The sequence below is a fragment of the Rousettus aegyptiacus genome, unplaced genomic scaffold (genome assembly GCF_014176215.1).
Source record: "Rousettus aegyptiacus isolate mRouAeg1 unplaced genomic scaffold, mRouAeg1.p scaffold_m13_p_16, whole genome shotgun sequence".
Lineage (NCBI taxonomy): Eukaryota > Metazoa > Chordata > Mammalia > Chiroptera > Pteropodidae > Rousettus > Rousettus aegyptiacus.
This window is the reverse complement of record NW_023416291.1, coordinates 26754127-26777778: the sequence shown is the minus strand read 5'-3', so window position 1 is coordinate 26777778 and position 23652 is coordinate 26754127. Positions and strand designations below refer to the sequence as shown.

The window sequence follows — 23652 nt, the reverse complement described above, 5'->3', positions numbered from 1 at the left end:
AACATTTAGGAACAATGTCCAGAAGGCAGCGAGGTAAAAGTTAGGAGAGTAGTCTGAGTAACTGAACAAGATTTTGAAGTCATCAGTCCCTGCTAGAATAAGTGAGATCATCCCGGGATATTATTTATAGCGAGAAAATAACCAAGAATAGAACTCCAGAAAATACAGACATTTAAAGATTGAGACAAAGACAAGAATCCTATAAGAAAAAATATTAAGAAATAGTAATCAGAGAAGTAAAGAATAAAGAAATTTGAAGTAGTAGCTCATAAGCTCAAATGTCATACAGAAAGATCAAGTAAATTAAAGATTTAAAATATTCATTCTATTTAGAAAGATGGATATTGGTGACAACTTTTTCAATATGATTATGTGGTGATAAGCTGTGTACATAAATGGAAAACTGAATAGTAGGTAAACAACCAGAAATAGCAGGTGCTTCATTCATTTGAGGCGTCTGGTTATAAAGAGGAGGAAAAAGACAGGACAGTGACTATAGAGGAAGGTGAGAAACATAAATATATTTATAGGCTATCAAGGGGTACCAGTAAAGAAGGAAAATTCAGAAAGAGAGGAAACAACTGAAGGTCCTTAAGTAAACAGAATTGCATAGAAGAAAAGGAAACAAAAGTGTGAAGTAATTAATTTCTCTATACCTCAGTAAGATATAAAATGGAAATATAACAGAATGTACCTCTGGGCACTATTGTGAGAATTAACTGAGTTAATATAGGCAAAGAACTTAGAATTATGCCTGACACATAGTAAGTACCCAATAAATGATAAATGTTAACAATTATCAGTATTATAATTATCAAATTGGATGAAATGAGAAAGATTACTTTTGAACAGAGAAAATTATGTCCTATGAGACAAGAAAATAAAGAAAGATTGGGTACTATGATGAATAAATTATAAGTATGGAGGCAGAAAATCTGAGGAAATGTGAGACTATTAAGCTTAATTTTCTCTGTAAAGTAATGATTATCTTTAAAGAGAAGAATGAACAAAATCATTGTGGAAAATTCCCACTGCTGGCAATGGGAGAAGCTTTTGACCATGAAGATACAAAAAGATTACTGAGCAGGAATGACAGCTTGGCAGAAACCAGAGACCATAAACTGGTCTGATATTAATAGCTTTAATTTTCCTAGCAGTGTTCAGAAGCTTGAATATAAAAATGGTCACTAGTTAAGTTACACATAATAAGGAGGGCTATACCTACTTAGTTAAAGGTCTACCTAGGGAGGAGAGGCTAGTCAATTATAATAGTATGCATGTAAATGAGTAAATTTAATTTTCATGCTATTCTGATGAGTTTAAAGACAGCTCTTTTGGAAACTACAAAGATGTCCATCAATGAATAAATACATTGTGATACATCCATACAAGGAAATATGACTCAAGAATAAAAAAGAATAGACATTGATACACATCAGCCTGAAAAAGTCATATACTGTATGATTGATAAGTTTATATGAAATTCTAGAAAAGATAACACTATATAATACAGGAAGCAGATCAGTGGTTGCCTACAGTTAGTGGCAGACTGACAGTAAAGGGGTACAAGGAATTCCCCCAAATTTTATTGATATAAATCGACATATGACATTGTATTAGTTTAAGGTTTTAGAGTACATGTATATGTCGAGAAATGACTAACACTGTAAATTTAGTTGATATCCATCATCTCACATAGTTATGTTTTTTTCTTGTGGTGAGACAAGGAAATTTTTAAGAAATGATGGAATACTGCTATTCCATGGTTGTGGCAGTGGTTAAATTAATATATGCATTTGTCAATCCTATTGAGATATGTACTTAACGTTGATGAATTTCATCATATCATATCATATCTTAGTAAAATCAATTTTTTAAAAAAGTTCTTGTTTAGAGACCCGGGCATGTTCTACTATCAAGTATGTTGCTACAGACAGCACTTAAAAGTAGCTCCTTCACCTTGCCTAGTCTACTGTCCCTAGATGTAGTGCCTAGAATTACAAAGGGAGGGTAGTAGGCAGAATTTTAAGAAGACCCCCAAAGTTTCTTGCCATCCGTCCACATTCAACATGTTTACAAACCCTTCATAATCTCCAGGACTGCAGATATGATGGATTTGCCTCTCTATAATTATGTTATGTTAAATGGGATGACTGGCATTAAAATAAAGGGATTTTCCAGTGGACCTGACCAAATCACATGAGCCTTTTAAAAGCAGAGTTTTCTCCTACTGGTTGTAAAGTGATAGTCAGGAGTTTGAAACGTGACGGGAATTTGATACATGGAAAGTTCTTTGTTGCTGACATAAAGGAGGCCACCTGGCAATGACCTAAGAGTGGCCTCAGAATTTAGAGTGGTCCAAGTCAAAAGCTAGTCAGACAACGAAGACCTTAGTCCTACAGTAGCAAGGAAGTGAATCCTACTAATGCTCTGAAGAAGGACTGAAGAAGATCTTGCCCCAGTTGAGCCTGCAGATGAGGATAACTTGATTTCAGCTTTCTGAGACCACCAACAGAAGACCCAGTTAAAACTTGCCAGATTCTTGACCCACAGAAACTGTGAACAATAAATTTGTGTTGCTTTAAGCCACTAAATTTATGGTAATTTATTATATAGCAACAGAAAATTAATAGAGGCAAATTTTAAATAGTAACTCTACCTCATCATTAAAAAGTTAGAGTTTAGAACTTAAAATGTGTGAGGACTTTTATATTTCCTACAGTTAACCTCAGCTCTCACTTCTTATTCGCTAGCTCACATTACTAGTGTATATATTCAGCATTAAATTATAAATTACTCTAGATAAACTATGTCTAATTAAGCTTTAATAAGGTCACCTTTAATTAATTGACCTATTACCAACAGTTTTTTTTAAAAAAACTTCCCTGTTATTAGTGAACAAAACAAGCAATATATGATGCACCTACCCAAATATACTAAAAAAAACAGAAATTCTTCACTTTAGCCACATCTTTCTAAAGCAAAGTTTTACGTATACATTTAGTCATCTAGGGAATAAAGAAATTCTATACAGTTTAACAAAATTAATCTTGGAAACTCATAAAAAATCACTATCAAGATGCACTGCTGATCTGTACTGCATATTTTTTTTGAATGATGACAACAAAATGAAAATACTAATTTCTGATTGCAAGATGGCAGAGTAACACTGTAGCCTACCCTTTTACAAAATCCTAGAATAGAGAAGTGGTTATTTTAAGTGCATACATATCAGCACTGAAGAACAAGCAAAGCTCTCAGTAGTCCCAAGAACAGGAGAAATCCAGAGATAAGTACACAAAATCAGTTTAAAGTAAGAAACTTTACAAACATGTTAGAAAGACATGTATGTTAGAATGAAGGTATGAGCAACACAAAACATATTTTAAGGCATAGTGAAAGCTAAGAGCATAAGAAGGCCTAACAGCAAACAACGGTGGTTACAATAAGAGGGTCACCTGTAGCACACTATCCATCTCTACAAAGGAAGAAGCAGAGTCAGTTCCCTTCAGACGGAAGTGATAAGAGAGAACTTAAGAGTGAAAGGATAGGCCAATGATCTGTATAACTTGTACTACCTAGGAAAATAAGGTCAGAAAATAAGGTCTCAGGGTATTTGCTTGGCAGAAAAGCAGTATGCCCTAGCCATCCTTTACTCTTACTGAAAATGGTGCAGGGGACAGATCAGTAGAGACCTGTCTCCCATCTTATCAAATGATCACTCAAACAAAGGCAATGAATAATAAAATAGACACTCCCAAACATAAACACATCATCAAAAACACCAAATAGTCAAGGAATGCCAATACTATGAAATAGATAACGAAGTTAAAAATAGAAGAAACTGAGGTAACATAAACAGTAGCACACTAAGAACAAGATTTTACAATAACTTTGGTATCAGAGAAATGAGAACACGATCAAGGAGTATTAGGGGAAAAATAACTAGAATTGATGGACATGAAGATACAAGTTTCTAAAATTAAAAGAAACTCATTACATTGGCTGAACAGCAGCAGAGTTGACAAAAATGAATATATTAGTGAGCTGAAATTCAGGCCTAGGAATCCTTCGAAACCGTAAAAAAGAAGATTAAAAAAGGATGACATAAGAGTACAGAAAGAAGGACATTTGATGCAGAGGTTTCGATCTGTCTAGTGGAGTTCTTTAAGGAGAAAAAGCAGCAGCAGTATTTGAAGAAATATTGAGAATGTACCAAAACTGAAGATAAGTACTCATGTTCAAAGTATCCAGTTAGAGCCTGAGTTAAGTCAATAAAAAAAATCTGAGAAACATTCAAGTGAAATTTCAGAACATCAAAGATAGAAAAATAGTCCTAAAAGCTATCAGAGAGAAAATAAAAATCCCTTAGAGAGAAACATTAATCAGAATATCACATGTCTTATTAGTAACAAAGAAAAGAAGATATCTTCAAAGTGGTATGGAAAAGAATTTCAAATTTATATTTCTTTATCCAGCCAAGTTATTATTTAAGATTTTCAACTGTAGCCATGATGGAGTAACTGGGACTAGATCTACTCTCCCACTTCAAACAACTAAAAGTCTGAATAAAATAAATGAAACAATGGTTCATCAAACACTAGACAACAGGCAGCACAGGACAGTGAACGCTGAGAGAAGGTAACAAGTGAGGTCGGCCCAGTAACTGCCCAACTTACTGCCTGGCAAGAGTTTCCAGTTTGTAGCATGGGTCCCCAAACAGAACTGAGCAGTTTCCCTGAGCTCAGAAAACAGCAATCAGAGCTTGGGAAGTTGAAGATCACTAAATTTTGTAGGATGAAGTACCAAAGAAGAGAGAGCTGCATAGCTAGTATTGTAGAGGATATCCTCTGAGTGTTTTTCTCTTAGTCTCCTGATGAGTGACAATTAGCATAATGTCAACAATACCTCAGGATCACTTAGGGCTGGGAATATTTCATTCTTCCAACAGTCATGGTAGAAAGACTTCCATATCAACAGGTACTGGCTCAGCAATGGGCCAAATTAGTTCCAGGCTAACGGCTATTCTGGACCTGCCTCGTTAAGCTTAAAAGTAGACCTTGAAAGACTCAAACTATTTCTAAGTAACTTAAAACTGCATCCCAGATTAAAAACCTAACATGTTTAATTACCCGCCCTCCCACCAAAAAAAAAACAAAAACAAAATAAAATCCACAATGACTAGTATCCAATTATTAATTACCAGGTATATAAAGAAGCAAAAAAAAAGATGACCAAATTGAGGAGAAAAATCAATCAGCAAACAGATTCAGAAATGACAAAGATAGCAAAATTTGTAGATAAGGTCATTAACACAGCTGTTAAAATTATATTCCATATGTTCAAGAAGGTTGAGAAAAGTATAAGTATTATAAAGAGAAAGTTTGGAAGTATAAAAATGATCTAAATAAACTTTAACATAGAAAAAAGACTAAAAATAAACAAACAGAACATCAGTCAGTTGTCGAGGGAGCATCGCATGGCCTAATATATGTGTGCTGAACATCCTAGAAGGAAAAAGAGAGAAGAAAACAGAAAAACACTCTTTTTGAAGAAATAATGGCTGAAATTTTATGAATTTGATAAAAATTATAAATCTGCAGATCCAAGAAGCTCAAAGAACTCCAAAATAAACACAAAGACTACACCAAATACAGAGTAATCGAATCACTTTTAGCAATGAAGAAATAATGTTAGAAACAATGTTAAAATCTATCAGAGAAAAAAAAATGATATATAGAGGAAAAAGATAAGAATGACAGCGATTTCTTGTCAGGAACAGACATACCAGGAAATAAATGGAGACATATCATTTAAGCACTGAAAGAAAAAAAATAACTTTCAACCTATAATACTACACTTGAAAAAATTTTTCAAAAAAAGCAGCAAAATGCTTTTTCAGACATACAAATGTCAAGCAAACTTGCCAACACATCACCACTACATATTATCATTTAACACCGAGGACAATAAGGACATTAGAAAATCTTGCAATGTTTCTCTCCAAAAGGATTACCAGAAAGTATTCTCCAGCCTGAAGAAAAATAAACTGAGGGCAGATTAGTATGATGTAAGGAATAATGATGAGGAAAGAAATCTATAAATCTTGATAATTCTAGTAATTGCTTTAAAATAAGTTAAATTAAAATCTATAACTAAAATTCCAGATGCTATTAACATGGGAAGTATGAGTTAAAGGAGAATGCCGGAAGTTTTCTACTATCTACAGTAAGGATACAAACACAGATTAATTCCAGATTTAGAAAAGTATAAACTGATCTGTGTTAAAAATATAAAAGGTAACCATTAAAAAATTTAGCTATCTTTCCATGACATTATTTCAAGAAAAAAATATCCTAAATTGTAATAATTACATTAACTCACAAAGGTATCACTTATGAACTTGTGTAGATATAAGTCTAATCAAAATATATTGCCACTTAATTGACCCATTTCCTATGTGAGCATGATGCTTTATGGGGTGCTGAGCTAACAGAAAAAAATATCAGTTGTTCTGTGGACAAAAGGTCAAAAAGCAGTTGTACACTTCTATAAGTCAAAACTATTAAGAGTTTTAACTACTGAAATGATTATCTAAAAACTGTTAATATTTTCTTGGATACGCGACTTAATTTAGTTAACTGGCATAATTAGAGGCTTTAATATACACTTTGCTTCTAATTTGCTTTAGAGTAAATGTGTAATTACTCATATATTTATCCAAATGTTTATTTCTCATTTTTCTTTAAATTCTGTGCTACTTAAAAGCATTTAAAAACCAAAAACATATAAGGTGAGCGGTGGGGGAAATGAGCAATGTAGGAACTTATTTATTCAATATAAATATCCTGATTGCTATACCTACTCCAACTCTTTTTAAAGAAAAGATATAGCTGTGGACTTACTTCCAATGAACAAAACCAACAAGAAAATTTAACCCTTGGTATAAAAGATATAGTAGAAGAGGGTTTAAATAAGTTAAAATACATCACAATTTTATACTCTAAATGTTTAGAGTAAATGTTTAGAAAAGATTACAGTTCTTTTCACTTATGCTTACCTTATTCCAGACCTTTGCTTTGAATACTAATATGTTCAAAAACCTCAAAAAAAAAAAAAAATCATACCATGTGCCCTTCAGCTCGAGCTTTGTTCTGCCTTGCTTCCTGTTTTCGCTGTAAGAATTCTTCCACTTGTTTAGCTCTTTCCATAGCTAGCTGCCCCTTTTGCCTGAGTATGTGGAAAAGAGCAAAGTCAGAAATTTTGAACATTAAATATTCCAAAAAGTTACAAATTATACTTATTCTAAATACTTTGTTACAGAATAAGAAGGCTGATATGAAATAAGACATTCCTCTGGAATAAAGAATTACCTACATATATATTAGTATCTAGTACCTAATCAAATTCTTTACTATTTTAAATACAAGTAAAGTCTATGCTTCTATTCCAATCTGAACAAGAAGGTCAGTATTGAAGTAAAATTAAAGTAGTATAATAGCAATTTCAAAAATGAAATTTTTCAAAAAAAAACCAAAAAGATTGTAAAATTTCAAAAATACAGTAAAAAGTAATGTCTGAATTCCTTAAATATTAAAACTATTAAAAAGAATAATAGATACATTAGGGGAAAATTAATAGCTCAATTACTTCTTTTAATCTTTTCCAATTATATTTCTTTATCTTTCTCTGACAATTATGAATGAACATAAATGTGAATCTAGACTAAAAGTAAAATATATTAATAACAAACTGTTATTGAACACCTTTACATATATTGGTCTTATTAACACACTAAGTATAGGAGATAAAAAAATAAATACAAGCCAGCCACAGTAATCACAGAACTCATAGTACAGTATCAACTGCAGTTAATTTTGGAGGTGAGGAACAAAGATGAGCAAGTTACGGCCTGTGCTTCTCCTTGGATTTTGGCTACTAAGGCACACAACTTTCCTATAGCCCTTCTTTCAGACCATAACTAAGTTGTGCTCTAAAAAATACATGAAATAAATGTCTTTTGTCTTCCAGTAGGTTTAAACACTTCCTATTTTTGTGTCTCAAATAATCATTTCTTTTACATGTTTTACTAACCACTAACTGGAACATAACCACTAGCTGTAAAAACTTAAAATCTATTTCACCACAAAGCTATGAATGATTGTGGCCTAAGGTTTATTTACCTTTACTTTATGTGATACTTAAAAAATTCTTGTTACATTTCCATCATTGGAATTTTCTAGGATTAGATAATCTCTATAGGTGGTTAAGAGCTTTTTATTATAACTCACAGATACATCTAGGTAGCCAAATCTTAATCTAGTTCACATCACCCAATTCAGAAATGCATTCCACTCAAGCCACGGCAGCTTGAGTAAATCAAGGATAATGAACAAGAAATTTGTTTATGCCTCTGTAGTGCACATGTGCTATCCTCCACTAGTCATATTCTGTACTGTATAATTCTGAGACTAATAAGGTACATCTGGTCTGGATGCAACATATGTCCTTCATATATCCAAACAAGGCTATATTCTGATCTGTTAGAGCCCCATGTATATAAAGCTGGGCCTGAAAAGGGCAGACAAACTTTCAGAGGGTACAATGCTCAGACATGTCATCTGAAACTATGTCTACTGGTAAGGCTCTTTTGAAGGGTTCTGGAAGTTTACACCACCATCTATAATTAGATAAAATTCTGATCTCTGCTGTATGTCCTGATTATATCGACTTCTTTTTCTAACCTTTATAGAAGTAGAATGTGCTAGATTTCCCATCCTAAGATATTATGTCCAATGTCTGTAAGTCTGAACCTCCAACTAACATGTTAATACAACAGTTGCACAAAATTATGTTACTAAAAATCTGTTCATAGTATAACTGCTTTGCATTACAGATTTTTCACACCATTCATGTATACATAACACTACCTGTTCTATTTATTTATATTATTTTTAAGTTTTGCTTCACTGACTAGCCTTTTCCTAAGCTGACTTAAATAAGCAGGTTTATATAACTGGCTGCTTTCAATCATAAGCTGAAAACATGTAGCAATTTCGCTTCACATTATTTCTTTATTCCTCTATTAAACAAATACTGAGTGCCAACTATTTGGCAATATTTATTCCCATCTTTGAAAACATAAAGATATATAAAATAGAGTTCTGGGAATGCGAGGTTGGTTGGTTCAACATACTAAAATCAATTGGAGTAACATACCTTATCAATAGAATAAAGGAAAAAATTAGTTTAATTGATTCTATGACTTCTTATAATATGTAAAACATAACCCCTAGAAACTGTCTTTATTTTTTTCATGCATTTCTGTTTACTACTTCATAGATATCAAAAAAGAAGAACTCATACTCATATTTTTATTTCTCTCTCAAGTAGTAAAACTGTGCTAAACTGTGGGTACAAACTATCATGCTAGGCTCATGGGGGTAAGAGAAAATAGTCAATTTATTTCTTAAAAGTCATTCTCTTCATTAAACATTGTTAATCCATATGTACTTATTCTGCTTAATGCACTCATATCCATGGCTCAATTCCTTTTCTGATAAAGAAAATTTAAAATTTTTGAAGGACAACTGTTTAATGCAAATAAACAATATATTTTTCAGTTCCAAGACTATACAACTTAAAGTCAGTAAAACATAAACCATATATATATATAGAGAGAGAGAGAGAGAGAAAGAGAGAGAGAGACAGAGAGAGACAGAGACAGAGAGAGAGAGACAGAGAGAGAGAGAGAGAGAGTAAGAAATTAGGAATTGGAAAGTAAAATACAGAAACATTAGAATGGGTTAAAAAGAAATAAGTATTCTAAGATGAACTTTTTTTCATTTTGACAAAAGAAAAAAAAAGGAATTCTTTTCTTTCCTTTTCTTACTATGCATAAATAAGTGGCAAAATTTGGGTAGGGTACCTCATATCCATGGCTCAAATCCTTTTCTGATAAAGAAAATTTAAATTTTTTGAAGGATGACTGTAAATAAATAATTTTAAGAGGTAAAAACAATATAAAAATAGGCAGAGACCTAGGTAGCAGAAATAATCTGAGAAATGAAAAATTAGCTGACATGGTTTAAAGTAGAAGAGGTGGGGAAGTATAGCTGATAGAATGGAACTGTTGTTAGCTTTACCCAAATTAAATGAAATTATATAGAGAAAATGACTTGAAAAAGCAAAAGCACTGTAAAACACACAAATATTAAAAGGCACTCAAAGGTTTTATAAAATGGTTTTAGATGGCTGAAGTTCTAATATTAAAATGCTAACTGAACGTACCACTCTGGTGGGGATAATGAAGAAGGCTATGTATGATTTTGGACAGGGATAATATATGGGATATCTCTGTACTTTCTCACTCAAGTTTGCTGTGAACCTAAAACTGCTATAAAAAAATAAAGTCTTAAAAAAAAAAAAAGCTAACTGAAGAGGTGAATTAAGACATGGATATAAATAAAGTTGAACTGGCCAGAGTTACTGATTAGAAGAGAAGAGAAAAAATAATACCATAAATAAGGAAGAGGCAAATGTGGGTGATCCAAAATAGGAGGAAAAGAGAATGTGAAAGTTTTAGATAACTATAAGTTAGTTTGCTGATTCAGTTTGAAACAGGAAAGAGAACTGATCAGGAATGACCTGACATATAGATTACAGTCATCACTTGGTATCCATGGGAGATTGGTTCAAAGACCACCAGAACCTTCTCGCCACTGCAGAAAACAAAATCCCTGGATGTTCCAGTTTCTTCTATCAAATGGCATAAGACAATGCATACAGTTAGCCCTCCGCATTTGTGGATTCCCAAATGCAGAACGGAAATACTGTTTTTGACTAAAGGTTGGTTGAATCCACAGATCCAAAACCTGGGGATACACAGGGCAACTGTATTTATTGAAAAAAGTCCACATATAAGTGGACCCACAGAGTTCAAACTTGTGTTATTCAAGGGCCAACTGTATACGAAAGTTCATTCAGCATCTAGTATCATGTTTAATTCTTAAAGTACCCAATATTTTAAAATTTTACAACCAATTAAATCAATAACTTATTAGCCTAGTTCACTAGTACTATCTCAAGAAGCTGAGAAATCTTCCATACAGAGTATTTAAAGAGCTGAACTCTACAGTCAGATGGACTTAAATCCCAGGCCTATCACTTACTAGCTGCCTGACCATGCACAAGTTTTAAATCTCTGTAAGTCCTAAAATCGCCATTTTTATTTAAAAAGTAATATCTAATTCAAAGGGTTGCTGTGATGAATCAATACAATTTGGTATATAATAAGTATTCAATAAATAAAATCTATCATCAATAACAAAAAGAATAATAACTTTCCTATTTTATTCATACTATACTTATTTTAGATTTGATTAAAATAAAACAAAATAAAACCAAATCAATTATTTACTACAAAGATCAATAACACCAGAAGTTAAAAGCCACACATAAATTTGCTTTGCCATCTCATAAAAGTATGGATATGTGTGAATCTGCATAGTCTTCCTTTATCAAGAATGGAGAAAATAAACAATTAGCTTAATACTTCAGGCAACTGTATATAATTAATAATGCTAATTTATATTCAACTTAATTATTTACTTCTGTTCAAATACCTTTTGATCATCTTTTATAACTGGGGGGATCATAAAAACTTTCATCATACTCAAAAGTATTCCCTTTAAAATGACAAGGAAAAGGCAATGCAACTAAACTTTTACAGAATGATATACTGATAACCAGAACGTTTTACAGAAAAAACGGGAATGTCTAAGAAAACATGTACGCATACTTAAGAAAAAAGGAACTATTGATAGCTATCATACCAAATGAATGCAATGGAAGAAAAGAAAAATTCTGATGAGCAGGACCATAGAGAACCATGATTTAGAGATGTATGTGAAGAGAAAACAAATCAAAATAGACAGAAAAGGGTTCTAAGTGATGAGGAAAAGGAAAACAAAGAAGCATGCTTTGTAGTTCTGCATAAAGTGTGATTCCATTTAAACATATTCTGATTTACTTAAAGAAATTTAATGAAGTTATTAAAACTATGTTAGCTCAGAGTTATCACATGTTCCTTTAAATAGTACATTCAGACTATCACATATAAGCTATAAAAATTTGGCTACATTGAAGAGCTATGTTTGTTACATGTAATCAAGGGCCAAATTTGCACCTGAAAAAATTGTTATATCCAGAAGGCAAAAAATATTCTATGTAATCTATGGAGAAAACAGAGTGCAGATACTGAGCTAGACATGACATAGGACAAAATTATACACAAGGATAAATTTACGGATCATCACAGTCCAACCTGTTTTCATTGGGTTGTTTAGGCAGAGCCCTCGATCTTTTCAAAGTTTTTCTAACAATATCAGTTAGAAAATAGTGATGACCTGCTGCCTCATTAGGTAATCCTGGATATACTACAGGTGAAATTCCTCTGTAGATAAATATGCAAAATAACTTTTATTCCTTTTTCTGAAGCAAAGCATAAACAACTTCTGCAGAACATGTCCATACCTCTCTGGTAGCCTTCGGCCATGTATTTCTCCTCTCCATTTAGCTTCATTATCTTCTGCTCTTTGTCGCTGCATTTGATCAAAAATAGCATGATAATGTTCATATTGTCCTCGAGAAGGAAATGATGGAGCCACAGCCCCTCCACCGCCAAAAAAGGTAGCCTAGGAATTAAACAAAGAGCTCTTACATGTTTATCTCATAATGTCTAAAAGACCAGTACTACTTAAAAGAAAAAATTTCAACGCTTGATGTTTAAAAAGCAATTATCTAAGTTGAACATATTAATATACATTCAGCCTAAAGCAAAATGTCATTCTACTTTATTATAACCATTAATAATCAAAAATAGTATATTGTTACTAACAATAAAGCATAATTGAATATAACAAACAAAAATATAAAAATGTCACTTAAATCATGTAAATATAGAAATATCTGGTCCCAGCAGGTGTTGAAACAAGTTTCTAATATATATTTTATGTGATGCCATTCTATTAAGTTTAAATATGCATCACTTTTAAGTAAAATAGAGATCGCATTTGTATCACTCAAAGCTCTATTTAACAAAACCATCTGCATATGATATTTAATATACCTCAAATCCTTCAACAAGCAATGAAGATATAAATATCATTGAAACATACTCTAAGTATAAATAAAAGCAGCAAAACATATCTTTCCTTAAGCAGCTTACAAACAGCTTGGAAAACAAAGCACAAAACTAGAAAAACATTTCATGCCTGTGACAAATGAACAGTAATAGGCACATTCTAAAGTAGTAAGTACTGAGCAAATTCATCACAAAACAGAAAAAAATTGCCAGAAGTAAAAATCCCTAAAGATAATTTTTTTAAAAAAGCACTAAAGAAAGATATTGTTCTACCCAGCCTGAAAGCAATGTAAAAAATACCAAAGATTAAATGATTAAATATGAGCCAAGGTATTAAAGCAAAAATAAGCGATTTAAGTATATATTTGGGTGTTGGCAGTAGGGGGAGGAAGAAAGAAGATTAAATATAATTAGAAGGAAGGCAAACAGGAATAATTGAGCTTGGTCATAAAATATTGGTGTAATAACTGCTATCAAGCCTGGGTATTTATAATAAACAACAGAAATAAAGCATTTATAAACTTTCTAGTAGGAATAGCATATCAAAAGAGTTTTTAAGAATGTCAATAAGTCAAATCATGCAAGATAAGCAGGAATAAATGAGAGAATAAGGTACAAGAATTGGAAGGTTTGTTGCTCTAACACCAAGCCAAGAAGTCTAGAATGCTGAAGGGAGTAGTAGGTTCTCCAAGGGAATGACAAAGGATAAAGGCAAAGACATAATAAGGATACAACCTCAGAGACATAAGAACTCAAGTGCATAGAAAACTCATATTTAAAATTAGAGATGTCAGAAAAGGGTAAGAGTTAAAAAGAAATAAGTGTATAACGTTACAGAAGTCATTGTGGAAGAATTTCAATGAGATGAGGAAATTGATGACCTCAAATGCAAAGGTCAAAGCACAGAAAATAAGACAAACTGATATGACTAAAGTTGAGGGGTAGTGTTCAAAAAGCCCGGTTTTTTGAAAAGTGATGAGAACAGAAGCCAGAATACTGACAGTAAAGGAAGAAGAGCTTCTAAGTGATAACATCTTAAGAAACAAAGAAGTGTGGCTAAGAAAAGATTCTCTCTCTCTCTCTATAAAAAAATAAAAAAATTTTTGGTGTACTCAAGGAAATAAAATTTGTGTTAACATCTTGAAACAGTAAGTTGTACACAGTATTATAAGAAAGCATGATTAAAAAAAAATCAGCTCAAGATAAAAAAAAAGATGACTGATTACAGACGCTTGAATAGCAAGAGATGAAAGTTACTAAAAACAGGTAAAATAGTTAATTAGGCAGGAAACTCTCTCAAGGTCACACACACACACACAAACATACATGCCTTCGAAATGTGCATCTCAAGGCAAGAATCAGATCTGATAAAAGGTAGTCACATCTCCTATGAGAATGTTTACTCTGAGTTTAGTCTGGTATTAATATCATCTTAACTTGAATTTGAGTGTTCTAATGTTTCTCTTGAACAAAAACAAAAGTATAAAAACACCTCTGAAGATTCTTTACTCGACATAATGTTGAAAATACTAAACTAGAATACTGAAGCAATATGATCTTTTAAAAATCACCTTATTCACCAATTGCAAGCATAGGTTGATGAGTTCTAACATGTATACTCGTGTATTCACTATCATAATCAAAAACATATCCATCACTCCAGAAAGTTCCCTTATATTCCTTTATAGTCAATGCCCCATCAGTCCAGCAACCACTGATCTGCTGTATTATATAGATTGGATTTGCCATTGCTATAATTTCATATAAATGGAATCATACAATATGTACTCTTGAGTCTGGCTTATTCTCCTCAGTATAATGTCTTGATTGCTCCATGTTGTTGCATGTATTAATATCTATTTCCTTTTATTGCTGAATAGTATTCCAATATGTTTTCAAACAACAGATATGCCTCTTTATGATCACCACATGATCAAACTATATACATGGAATATTTCATAATATTTCTAAACACACATTAATAAGAGATACATCAAAAACAAAGCAAAAAATTTCCAGATTTTGCAGGTACTAAATAATCAAAGACAGTTGGTTATTCATACTGTGAATAATGTCATATTATTGAAGTATGTAATAATTGTATTAATTTTGAAATATTTCCATTAATGTTTAGTTTTTGTTGCATCTTTGTTTTGGGGATCTCCTTAAATTAATTCATATTATACTGAGTCTCCAGGTCCTTAACAACTGTACAGAAATAAAACAGGTTAAGTAGTTAAATATTTCAACCCCTATGGAGAATAAGTATAGAAACTAACGTTGAATTTGGTTTCAGTCATGGGAAATGAAGTTTACTTAATGCTCAATGAAAGCATTATAGAATTTATAAATAAAGCAGAAATCTGTTAAGTACATTATATCTAACACTGTTGAAAAAATATCTCAATTATTTATCAAACAACATTGATAAAACTGGACTTTAGGATTAAATACAGATTTAGACATCACAGGAAAAAGAAGATTTCATTGCATGGAAGATACATGCAAACAGAGAAGAAAAATAATCAAATTCTCAACACTAATCATGGACTTGATATAAAATGTCTGACAAGAACTGAGGGCCCAAACTTTGATTAGTAAGTTTTTATTTTCCAATCAGATAAGATATGGAGTCAGTTATTTTAGAATGGGCCAAAATCTGTCTCAGTCACTCCTTATCATTTAGGAGGTAATAAGTTCTATTTCATAGCAAAGCAGATAATACAGTATAAAAATAGGAAAGTATAATTTTAAGATAAAATTGTATTACTAAAAACTGTGTGGGTTTATGTTAATATAGAATTAGAAAAAGTGACTCTTACTAAATTACTGATATGTAACATAAAAAATTTGTGCATCTAGCGACTGAAAACAAATCAAGAAAGCCAGGATAGACATATGTCTACATAAAATGGACAAAGCAAATTTTTATTTAAATCATAACTTCAGGAGAAAAGAAACAAGAGTGGCAATCAATTCAACTTCACAAATACCTATTGGGCACCTAAATTATCAAGTTTAGTGAGTATGGGTTAAGAGAATTTACAGTTTTAAGACATGCTAATAGTTGACTGTATGATACAAATTAAAATTATAATAAATAATAACAGTGTGTTCATTTTTATTGTTATGTGACAAATTACTACAGATTTAGCTTAAGACAATATTAGGGCGCAGTTTCCCTGGCTGTGGAGTCTGGGTATGGCTAGCTGGGTACCCTGCTCAGGATCTCACCAGGCAGAAATCCAGACTTGTAATTCTCATCTGAGGTTTAGGTCCTCTCCCAAGCTCACTGGTTTTTGGCAGAATTCATTTCCTTGGGGCTGTAATAGCTAAGATCACCATTTTTTTGCTAGTTGATGGTCAGAGATCACTGTCAACTCTTAGAGGGCAAATATATCTCCTTGCCACATGAATGTTTGCTCTTTTCCAGGCAAGCAGAAGCATATCTCTGACTTTCTTCTCCCCTTCCAGTCTGCCATGAGGGAGTCTTATAAAATGTTAACATAATCGCGGAGTAATGGCCCCATCACCATTTGCTATATAACATAATCTAATCAAGGAGCTGCTTTACCGCCATATTCACAGGCTCCATCAACACTTAAGAGGAGGCAATAATACAAGGTGTGTACTCCAGGGGTCAGAAATTTGGGGAGCCACCTCAGTATTCAGCCTACCACAGGTACATAAAGAATGTTACAAGAGCAAAAGAGGAAATGCAAGGTAAAGACTGGCAGAATAGAAAGAGGAATAGGAAGTTACCCTAGTCAAGCTCCAGGCACTGTTCTTGAAATTTTTCTTTTTTTTTTTAGTGACGAAGTAAGGCTCAGAAAAGCTAAATAATTTACCTAAGGTTATATAGTCTGGTTCTATCCAAAAGTTTGACTTACCATATCTACGTACACAGTTAGCTAGGTTTTAATAACCAATTAATGGTCAGTTAGGTAGTTGGTTATTTAAGGTTGGAGATGGGAGTGAGAGTGAAGAGGGAGAAGGTACTGTCAAAAAAAAAAAAAGAGAGAGAGAGAGAGAGAGAAACACAATACAAAGACAAAAAGATTCATCAGACCACACACAGTAAGGAAACTACAATATGGTCTTCGGTTTGACATAACTACAGCATACAATGTGTGGTAGGGAATGGATGGAGATGAGCTTGGAGAGACTGGCAGGGGCCAGATTAATATAGGTCTTCTGAAAACTTTATCTTTAATGCTATGTGAAGTTACATAAGAATTTAAGGAAGAGATGTGACAAACTGTATTTAATTTTAAAATGATTCCTCTGGCAGGAATGGTATATCACAGCCTTCGCATCAAACTTTTAAAGTAATTTTAACAGTGTCACATATTAGTTATCAATACAAGTTATATATCAAATACATGCAGAAAAACTAAGAATTTGTAATAGATGCTGTAGAATTCTAAGTAAAAAGTAAATTTATGCCAAAAAAAAAAAAAGCCAATTATAAAGATTTTAAAAAGCGAGGTGACACTAGAGGAAAAAATGGTAGTAGTGTAACTGTATTGGTTTCAAATGCCTACCTTTACTTCACCACTTCCACCAGCACTTAGCACATTTCTCCATCCTTGTTCCCTGGCCCTATTTATTCTCTCCAACTTTTGGGGAAAAGAAACAAACAAAACACCATTTCAAGTATTTAATATGAAATACATGAAACACATTTAGTAATAAAACGAACATCAGTGTCTTCCTTTAAAATAAAAGTATGTGTGTGGGGAGAGCATAGAACATACCATAGAAAAATGGATTATCCTCTTACCCTTTCCTTTTCTTGCCTTTTCATCTGTTCAGCCTTCATTAAACTAATCTGAAACAATTTTTAAGACAAACTTCTTAGAGTTCTTGAAACTATTATCATCTACAGCTTGGTAAGAGAAGAAAATCAAGAGCAAAAAACTACCTGATCTTTTTGTTTCTTTTCTTTTTCGATAAATCCCAACCTTTTCTTTCTTGCTCCTTCCTTAAATAAAAAAGAACATTTTTATCAATAATAATTTCTACTGTTTTAGTTTCATCAGGAATATTAGTACGCCAATTGTCGAAGTATGCCCAGGAAGGTAAAAAAAGAAAAAAAAAAAGAAAGAAAAAAGAAAAAAGTTAAAAGTATTTGTTTGAAAGAAATAAGGAGGAAAGGTTTGGAGGTTTTTATATATAAATATATATATATATTTTTTTCTTATAATTATTTTTGCAAAAGTTTTAAAATAAGCAGATAGGTTTCTTTATACCTCAAACATTTTCCCCCTTTCTTCTCCAGGATTCACTTTCTTCAATGGAGTTTGATGGGCCTGGACAAAAAGTAAAACTACAAATTAGATAAGAATTTGTTATCTACATTTGTTTTCTACATAGATAGACTTAAGAGTAGATTTCTAGCTTTTTTTAAAAAAGTAACCCATAACAAGAAATATATTTCATATCCAGACCAAGACACACACACACACACACATATACACACTCCCTAAATTTCATAAAATACCTTTATGTGTAATATAATCTATCACTCTACACTCTATTACTTAAAAAAAAAAAAAATCCCTGCTTGTCTTCCACTAAAATGATTTTGCCACCACTAATAGAAAGTAACCTCCGTTTTAAAAGAGTCAAGAGAGGGCTCTGGGGGCACTATTACTGAAGTACAAGTAAAAAATAACTGAAGATAATGCTTTTCACAGTATTACAAACACAAAGTTAACATTTCAAAATATGTTCTATGTATACAGTTTTAAACTAGTGGGGAATGTTATCCAAGAACTTTGTAAAAATACATTCCTTCCACATAAAGGTATATTTCTGGCAATAAAACGAAAAATGCTGATATGTGCTAGAACATGGATACCTGCTACAACCTTATAAACATTAGGCTAAGAAGCCGGTCACAAAAGACCATGTACTGTATGATTCCAATTATATGAAAAGTCCAGAATCAGTAAATCTACGTAGACATAAGTAGATTAGTGGTTCCCTAGGGATATAGAAGTGGGTGGGTGGGAGAATGGGGAGTGAATGTTAATGGGAAAAGAATTTTTAGAGAGATGATGAAAATGTTCCAAAATTTATTGTGGTGATGGCTGCACAACTTGTGAATACACTAAAGACCATTTAATTTCAAACTTTAAATGGATGAATTGTATAGTACATGAATTATATCTCAATAAAGCTGTTTTTAAACAATATATATACCCAAGAGTTGCTGATACATAATTTCTGAACCTGGAGCCCTGAAGTCTATATTTTGACAAGTTCCAAAGGTTAACTCTTATGTAGCGAGTACAGCACCAGTTTCAAAATTTGTGAACCACAACACCAAACACTTTAAAAATATTAATGTAATACAGCATCTTACCATAAATGACCAGCCTTCAAATAAATTACAGAATAATTTGGAACAAAAAGAGAATGTTTCAATAAGACACCCACACACTCTTAGGTGGTAAATTACATGAAAGTTATATTCATCTTTTTATGTCCCACCATATATCCTTACATATAAGATACTCATGTATTTCGGAAATAAAAAAAAAAAGTTTCTCTGAGATCATACAGGTATTTTCAGAGCACTATTTCTACACGGAAGAGAAGAATATGGTAACATGACACATCCATATTAAGAGAAATGATTTTGATTTCGTTTTTAAAATCAGAGCCAAAATATTGAAACATACTCATGGAGTGCCCTCTGGTGGCTTAATAACCATTCCTTTGTTTTACAGAAGCCTTAAAACAACAACAAAAAAAACTGATTACAGGAAACGAACAAAGAAGTTTTTACAATATCTTGAGTAATAATAACTTAATATGCATTAGTTTAAATTTTTGTAATTAAAAAATGAAGGACAATATCATTAAGCAGTATGGTTTTCCTTATAAACTTCTCATGTTTAAGCCTGATAGGAAGTTAAAAATTCCAAAAAGCCATTATGAATTTGAATCTAAGAGATGATTTAGATTTTTTGGAAAACAAAAAGAATTTTCAAAAACAGAAAGAAAAGTCATGTAGAAACTAAAAAAAAAACCAAAAAACCTGATTTTAAAAATATTATTTAAAATAATTTAGATATTTCAATTATTTCCTTTAATTCCATTATTAGATTTGAAAAACTTTTCAGACATTTGACTGCCATTTCTTTTTTTTTCTATTTATTTTCCTCTTAAATTTTTTTTCTATTTTTTCCCATTATGGTAAAATACTCATAAAATTTACCATTTTAACCATTTTCAAGTGTACAGTTGTGTGGTATTAAATACATTCACACTGTTGTACATACAAATGTAGTTTTAAATAAAATATTTTTAAATAAGCTATATATTTCAAATGCTGATTATTATTTAGTTCTCATTGTTTTGGTTTAGAAAATCATATTTATTTGCCTAAAAAGTTTAAGGGCAACAATCCTGCCTAAAATTCAGAACACATAACTATCATCTGAACCATTTATCTGTTATCCAGAACATTTGATAAAATATTATTTAGAATATTATCAATAGAATCTTAAAATTCTACAACATGCTGCTCTTACATACTGAATAACATTAACTGAAAATGAGGGAAACATTAAGAAAACCAACAATTATTTAATTCTATCAGTCATATGAAAGACTATACACTTGACTACAATTCTTCCCAAGGTAAGGGGTCTTCTGTTATATCATTAGTTCAGTTTCACCAAGAGTTCTGACTTCTCAATTCAGTCAGGTTAAAACTTGGTTAAGAGACAAGTCACTAGCATTTCTATAAGTCCACCCAAGTGTACATTCCTTATTGAGATACAGACATAAAGATAGTCACTCCCCAAATGATAGTTTAATTCCCTGGTAGGATAAAGATTCTGTATGTGTAAAGCCAAATGTTAAAATGGATTGTAGTTGTAATAGCTACAATTTTGGAATAAACATCTCAAAAATTGCCTACAAAATATCTTTACTTTGGAGTCCATATTTCACTGAACTCCATTAGAAAAAATAATACACTTCCAAAACAATTTTAATTTAGGCCATGATTTAAAAAAAAAAAAAAGTTATAAGAATGCAGTCAATCTGATTTCATATCAATGAAATGTAATCACTGATAATAAAAATGTACAGAAAGCATATATAACATTAAATAAAAACATCAGAATACGAAATCATCTGTACCCTATCATAGCTACGTTAAAATATATATATCTGAATACAAATTGGAAGGGCCTACAACAAAATTAAGTTAAATTAAATGCAATGTTTGAACACTGGGAGTATGTTTCTTCCCTCTTCCATTATATAAAACTGTCAACACTATACTAAAAGACTACAGCGAATTTGTTAAAATACATACTATATAGGAAAAAATTTCAGATCAAAGTTAGAGTACTTAAATTACTTCAAAGAACTAAATAACTTAATAGAAATCAAGTTTCTATCTCAAGAATTAGACATGTATATAAAGCAACAATTTCAAATGCTCTAAAGCTTTCTCTTTATGACCTCGCGCTGAAGTATTAGTTGTCTTTAAGCATTAGGAATAAAAGCTCAAAAGCACTGGCTTTCTGACTGTGCCTGCAAGCAGGGTTTTTATCTAACCTCTAAACCTAATAAATGCTGTTAAAATATTACTTTACTGACTTGAAATTCATTTTATTCAATCATTTATTCACTCATTAAAAAATAAACTTACTAGATGTTTACTTTACGCAAAGTGTATAAAACATGATCCCTAACTTCAGAACTGACATTCTAATAAAAATAACATTAAGAAGATGAGGTGCTAAAGCAGTTCAGATATGGAAATTATTTATCTGCTTTTTATTGGGGGGGGAGAGGAAAATTAGAGAAGAAACAAAAATCTTAGAATAAAAAAAACATTTGAGGTACTTCCTACCTCCCTTAGATCAATGGAAGACTGAAAATCAAAGCCACACTGCCAATGTAACAGTTTCCCAGGCCATAATGCCAGCGTTATATTTTTTTAATCTAGAGCTAAAATGTAAGCAGTCATCACACAACTTGATCCTTTTGACTTTTTTCAGAACTTTGCCTCTTTATTTGGACTATAAGATTTGAGAACAGAAGAAATATTGTCTTTACTTTGCGCTCTAAAGATTTACAGAATAATCCAATATCAATGTGACATGTACCTCCAAGGAAGAGAGACAAAGGAAAAACGAAGATTTAAAAAGGAGGAGTGGGTACATATGAACAAAGACAAGAAAGAAAAAGTACATGCAGGATTTCATCAGTAACTAGCACTAAATCCAATTTAGCTAAGACCCAGAATTTAGGAGCATTATGAAGGAAAGGTATATTGAATGTGGGTTCGAACCTGGAAGGTCTTCAATACACAAGCACAAATATGACGTTTATTTGGTAGGGCAGTATTTTGCCATTTTTTTCTCCATGAATATACCTTTTATGTTTTTTATGACAATAAGCCTGGCTCTAAGGATCCTTAAATTTGAAATTTTGGATTACAACAGGAAGTTGAATGAATTATATTAATTTTTAGTATCTTGAACACTACTATCATTAACAATCTTAGAAGACTGTCTTTCTAACTAAACAGTTACTAACACTATTTTTTCCTACTATTGACCTTATGAAATAAACACATATTCCAGTGTTCTCAAGAGACTTGATTGTTATCATTATTTCTCTCAAGGTTTTATTTTTTAATAGTTACCCATTTGCTAAAATAATAATAATAATAATAATAATAATAATAATAATAAAATGGCCTTTGTAGAGAGTTTTACTAAGATTTTTGGTTGTTATTGAGTATTTAAAAAAATTAACATTTGAGTGATTTGACAAAGTCTAATCTACTACTCACTAATCTGTTCATTCATTCATTTATTTGGTAAATATTTACTGAGTGCCGACTACTTTCCAGGAACTATTTTCCAGGAACCAGTGAACGACAACAAAAATTCTTGCTCTCATGGAGCTTTTACACTATAATGGAGGAGACCGGTAGTAAGCAAATAAATGAAAAATACACAGTACATTAGATAGTGACAATCGGGCAGGGGGCGGGGAAGCAGAATAAAGAGGATAAAATCGTGGGGAGTAGGTAGAGAGATGGTTGTTATTTGGTATACTGGTGATCAAGGATGAAGAATCTACTTATAAAGTAGGTTTTGAGGACAAACCTGAAGGAAGTAAGGAAGAAAACTATGGGTTTCTCAAGAGAAAATCCTCCAGGAAAAGAGAATATTAACTACAAATGTGTCTGTGCAGATAAATGCTTGGCATGTTTGAGAGCAACAAGGTTCAGCTAGCACGGCTGGACTGGGGATAGCAAGGAGGGAGTAGAAAATGAGGCTTAGAGAGGCAATAAGAGCATCAGAGGGCTTTGTGGGCCATTTTAAGAATCTTGGTTTTTACTCTGAGTAAGATGAAAAGCCAGTGGAAAGCTTTGTGCTGGCAAGTGCAATGATCTGACCTTCATTGTAAAAGAAGCATTTAGGCTGCTCAAGTGAGAACGGACTGAGAAAAGTAAGTTTGACAGC

At 32.0% G+C, this 23652-nt stretch overlaps 1 protein-coding gene across 6 annotated transcripts in view; it reads right to left on the bottom strand.

Moving 5' to 3' along the window:
• NEK1 (NIMA related kinase 1) overlaps positions 1-23652 on the bottom strand; it is a 125366-nt gene that overhangs the window by 60966 nt on the left and 40748 nt on the right. For 4 of the 6 annotated variants that reach the window (XM_036233608.1, XM_036233609.1, XM_016148191.2 and 1 more), the window contains exons 12-17: positions 18397-18456; positions 18069-18128; positions 17928-17975; positions 17689-17763; positions 12535-12695; positions 7128-7230 (exon numbers count right to left, since the gene is read on the bottom strand). In XM_036233608.1, coding sequence (XP_036089501.1) covers positions 7128-7230; positions 12535-12695; positions 17689-17763; positions 17928-17975; positions 18069-18128; positions 18397-18456 — 507 coding nt within the window. Of the gene's footprint in view, positions 1-7127; positions 7231-12534; positions 12696-17688; positions 17764-17901; positions 17976-18068; positions 18129-18396; positions 18457-23652 lie in introns of those variants that run through there. The other 2 variants (XM_036233611.1, XM_036233610.1) reach the window with 2 other exon arrangements.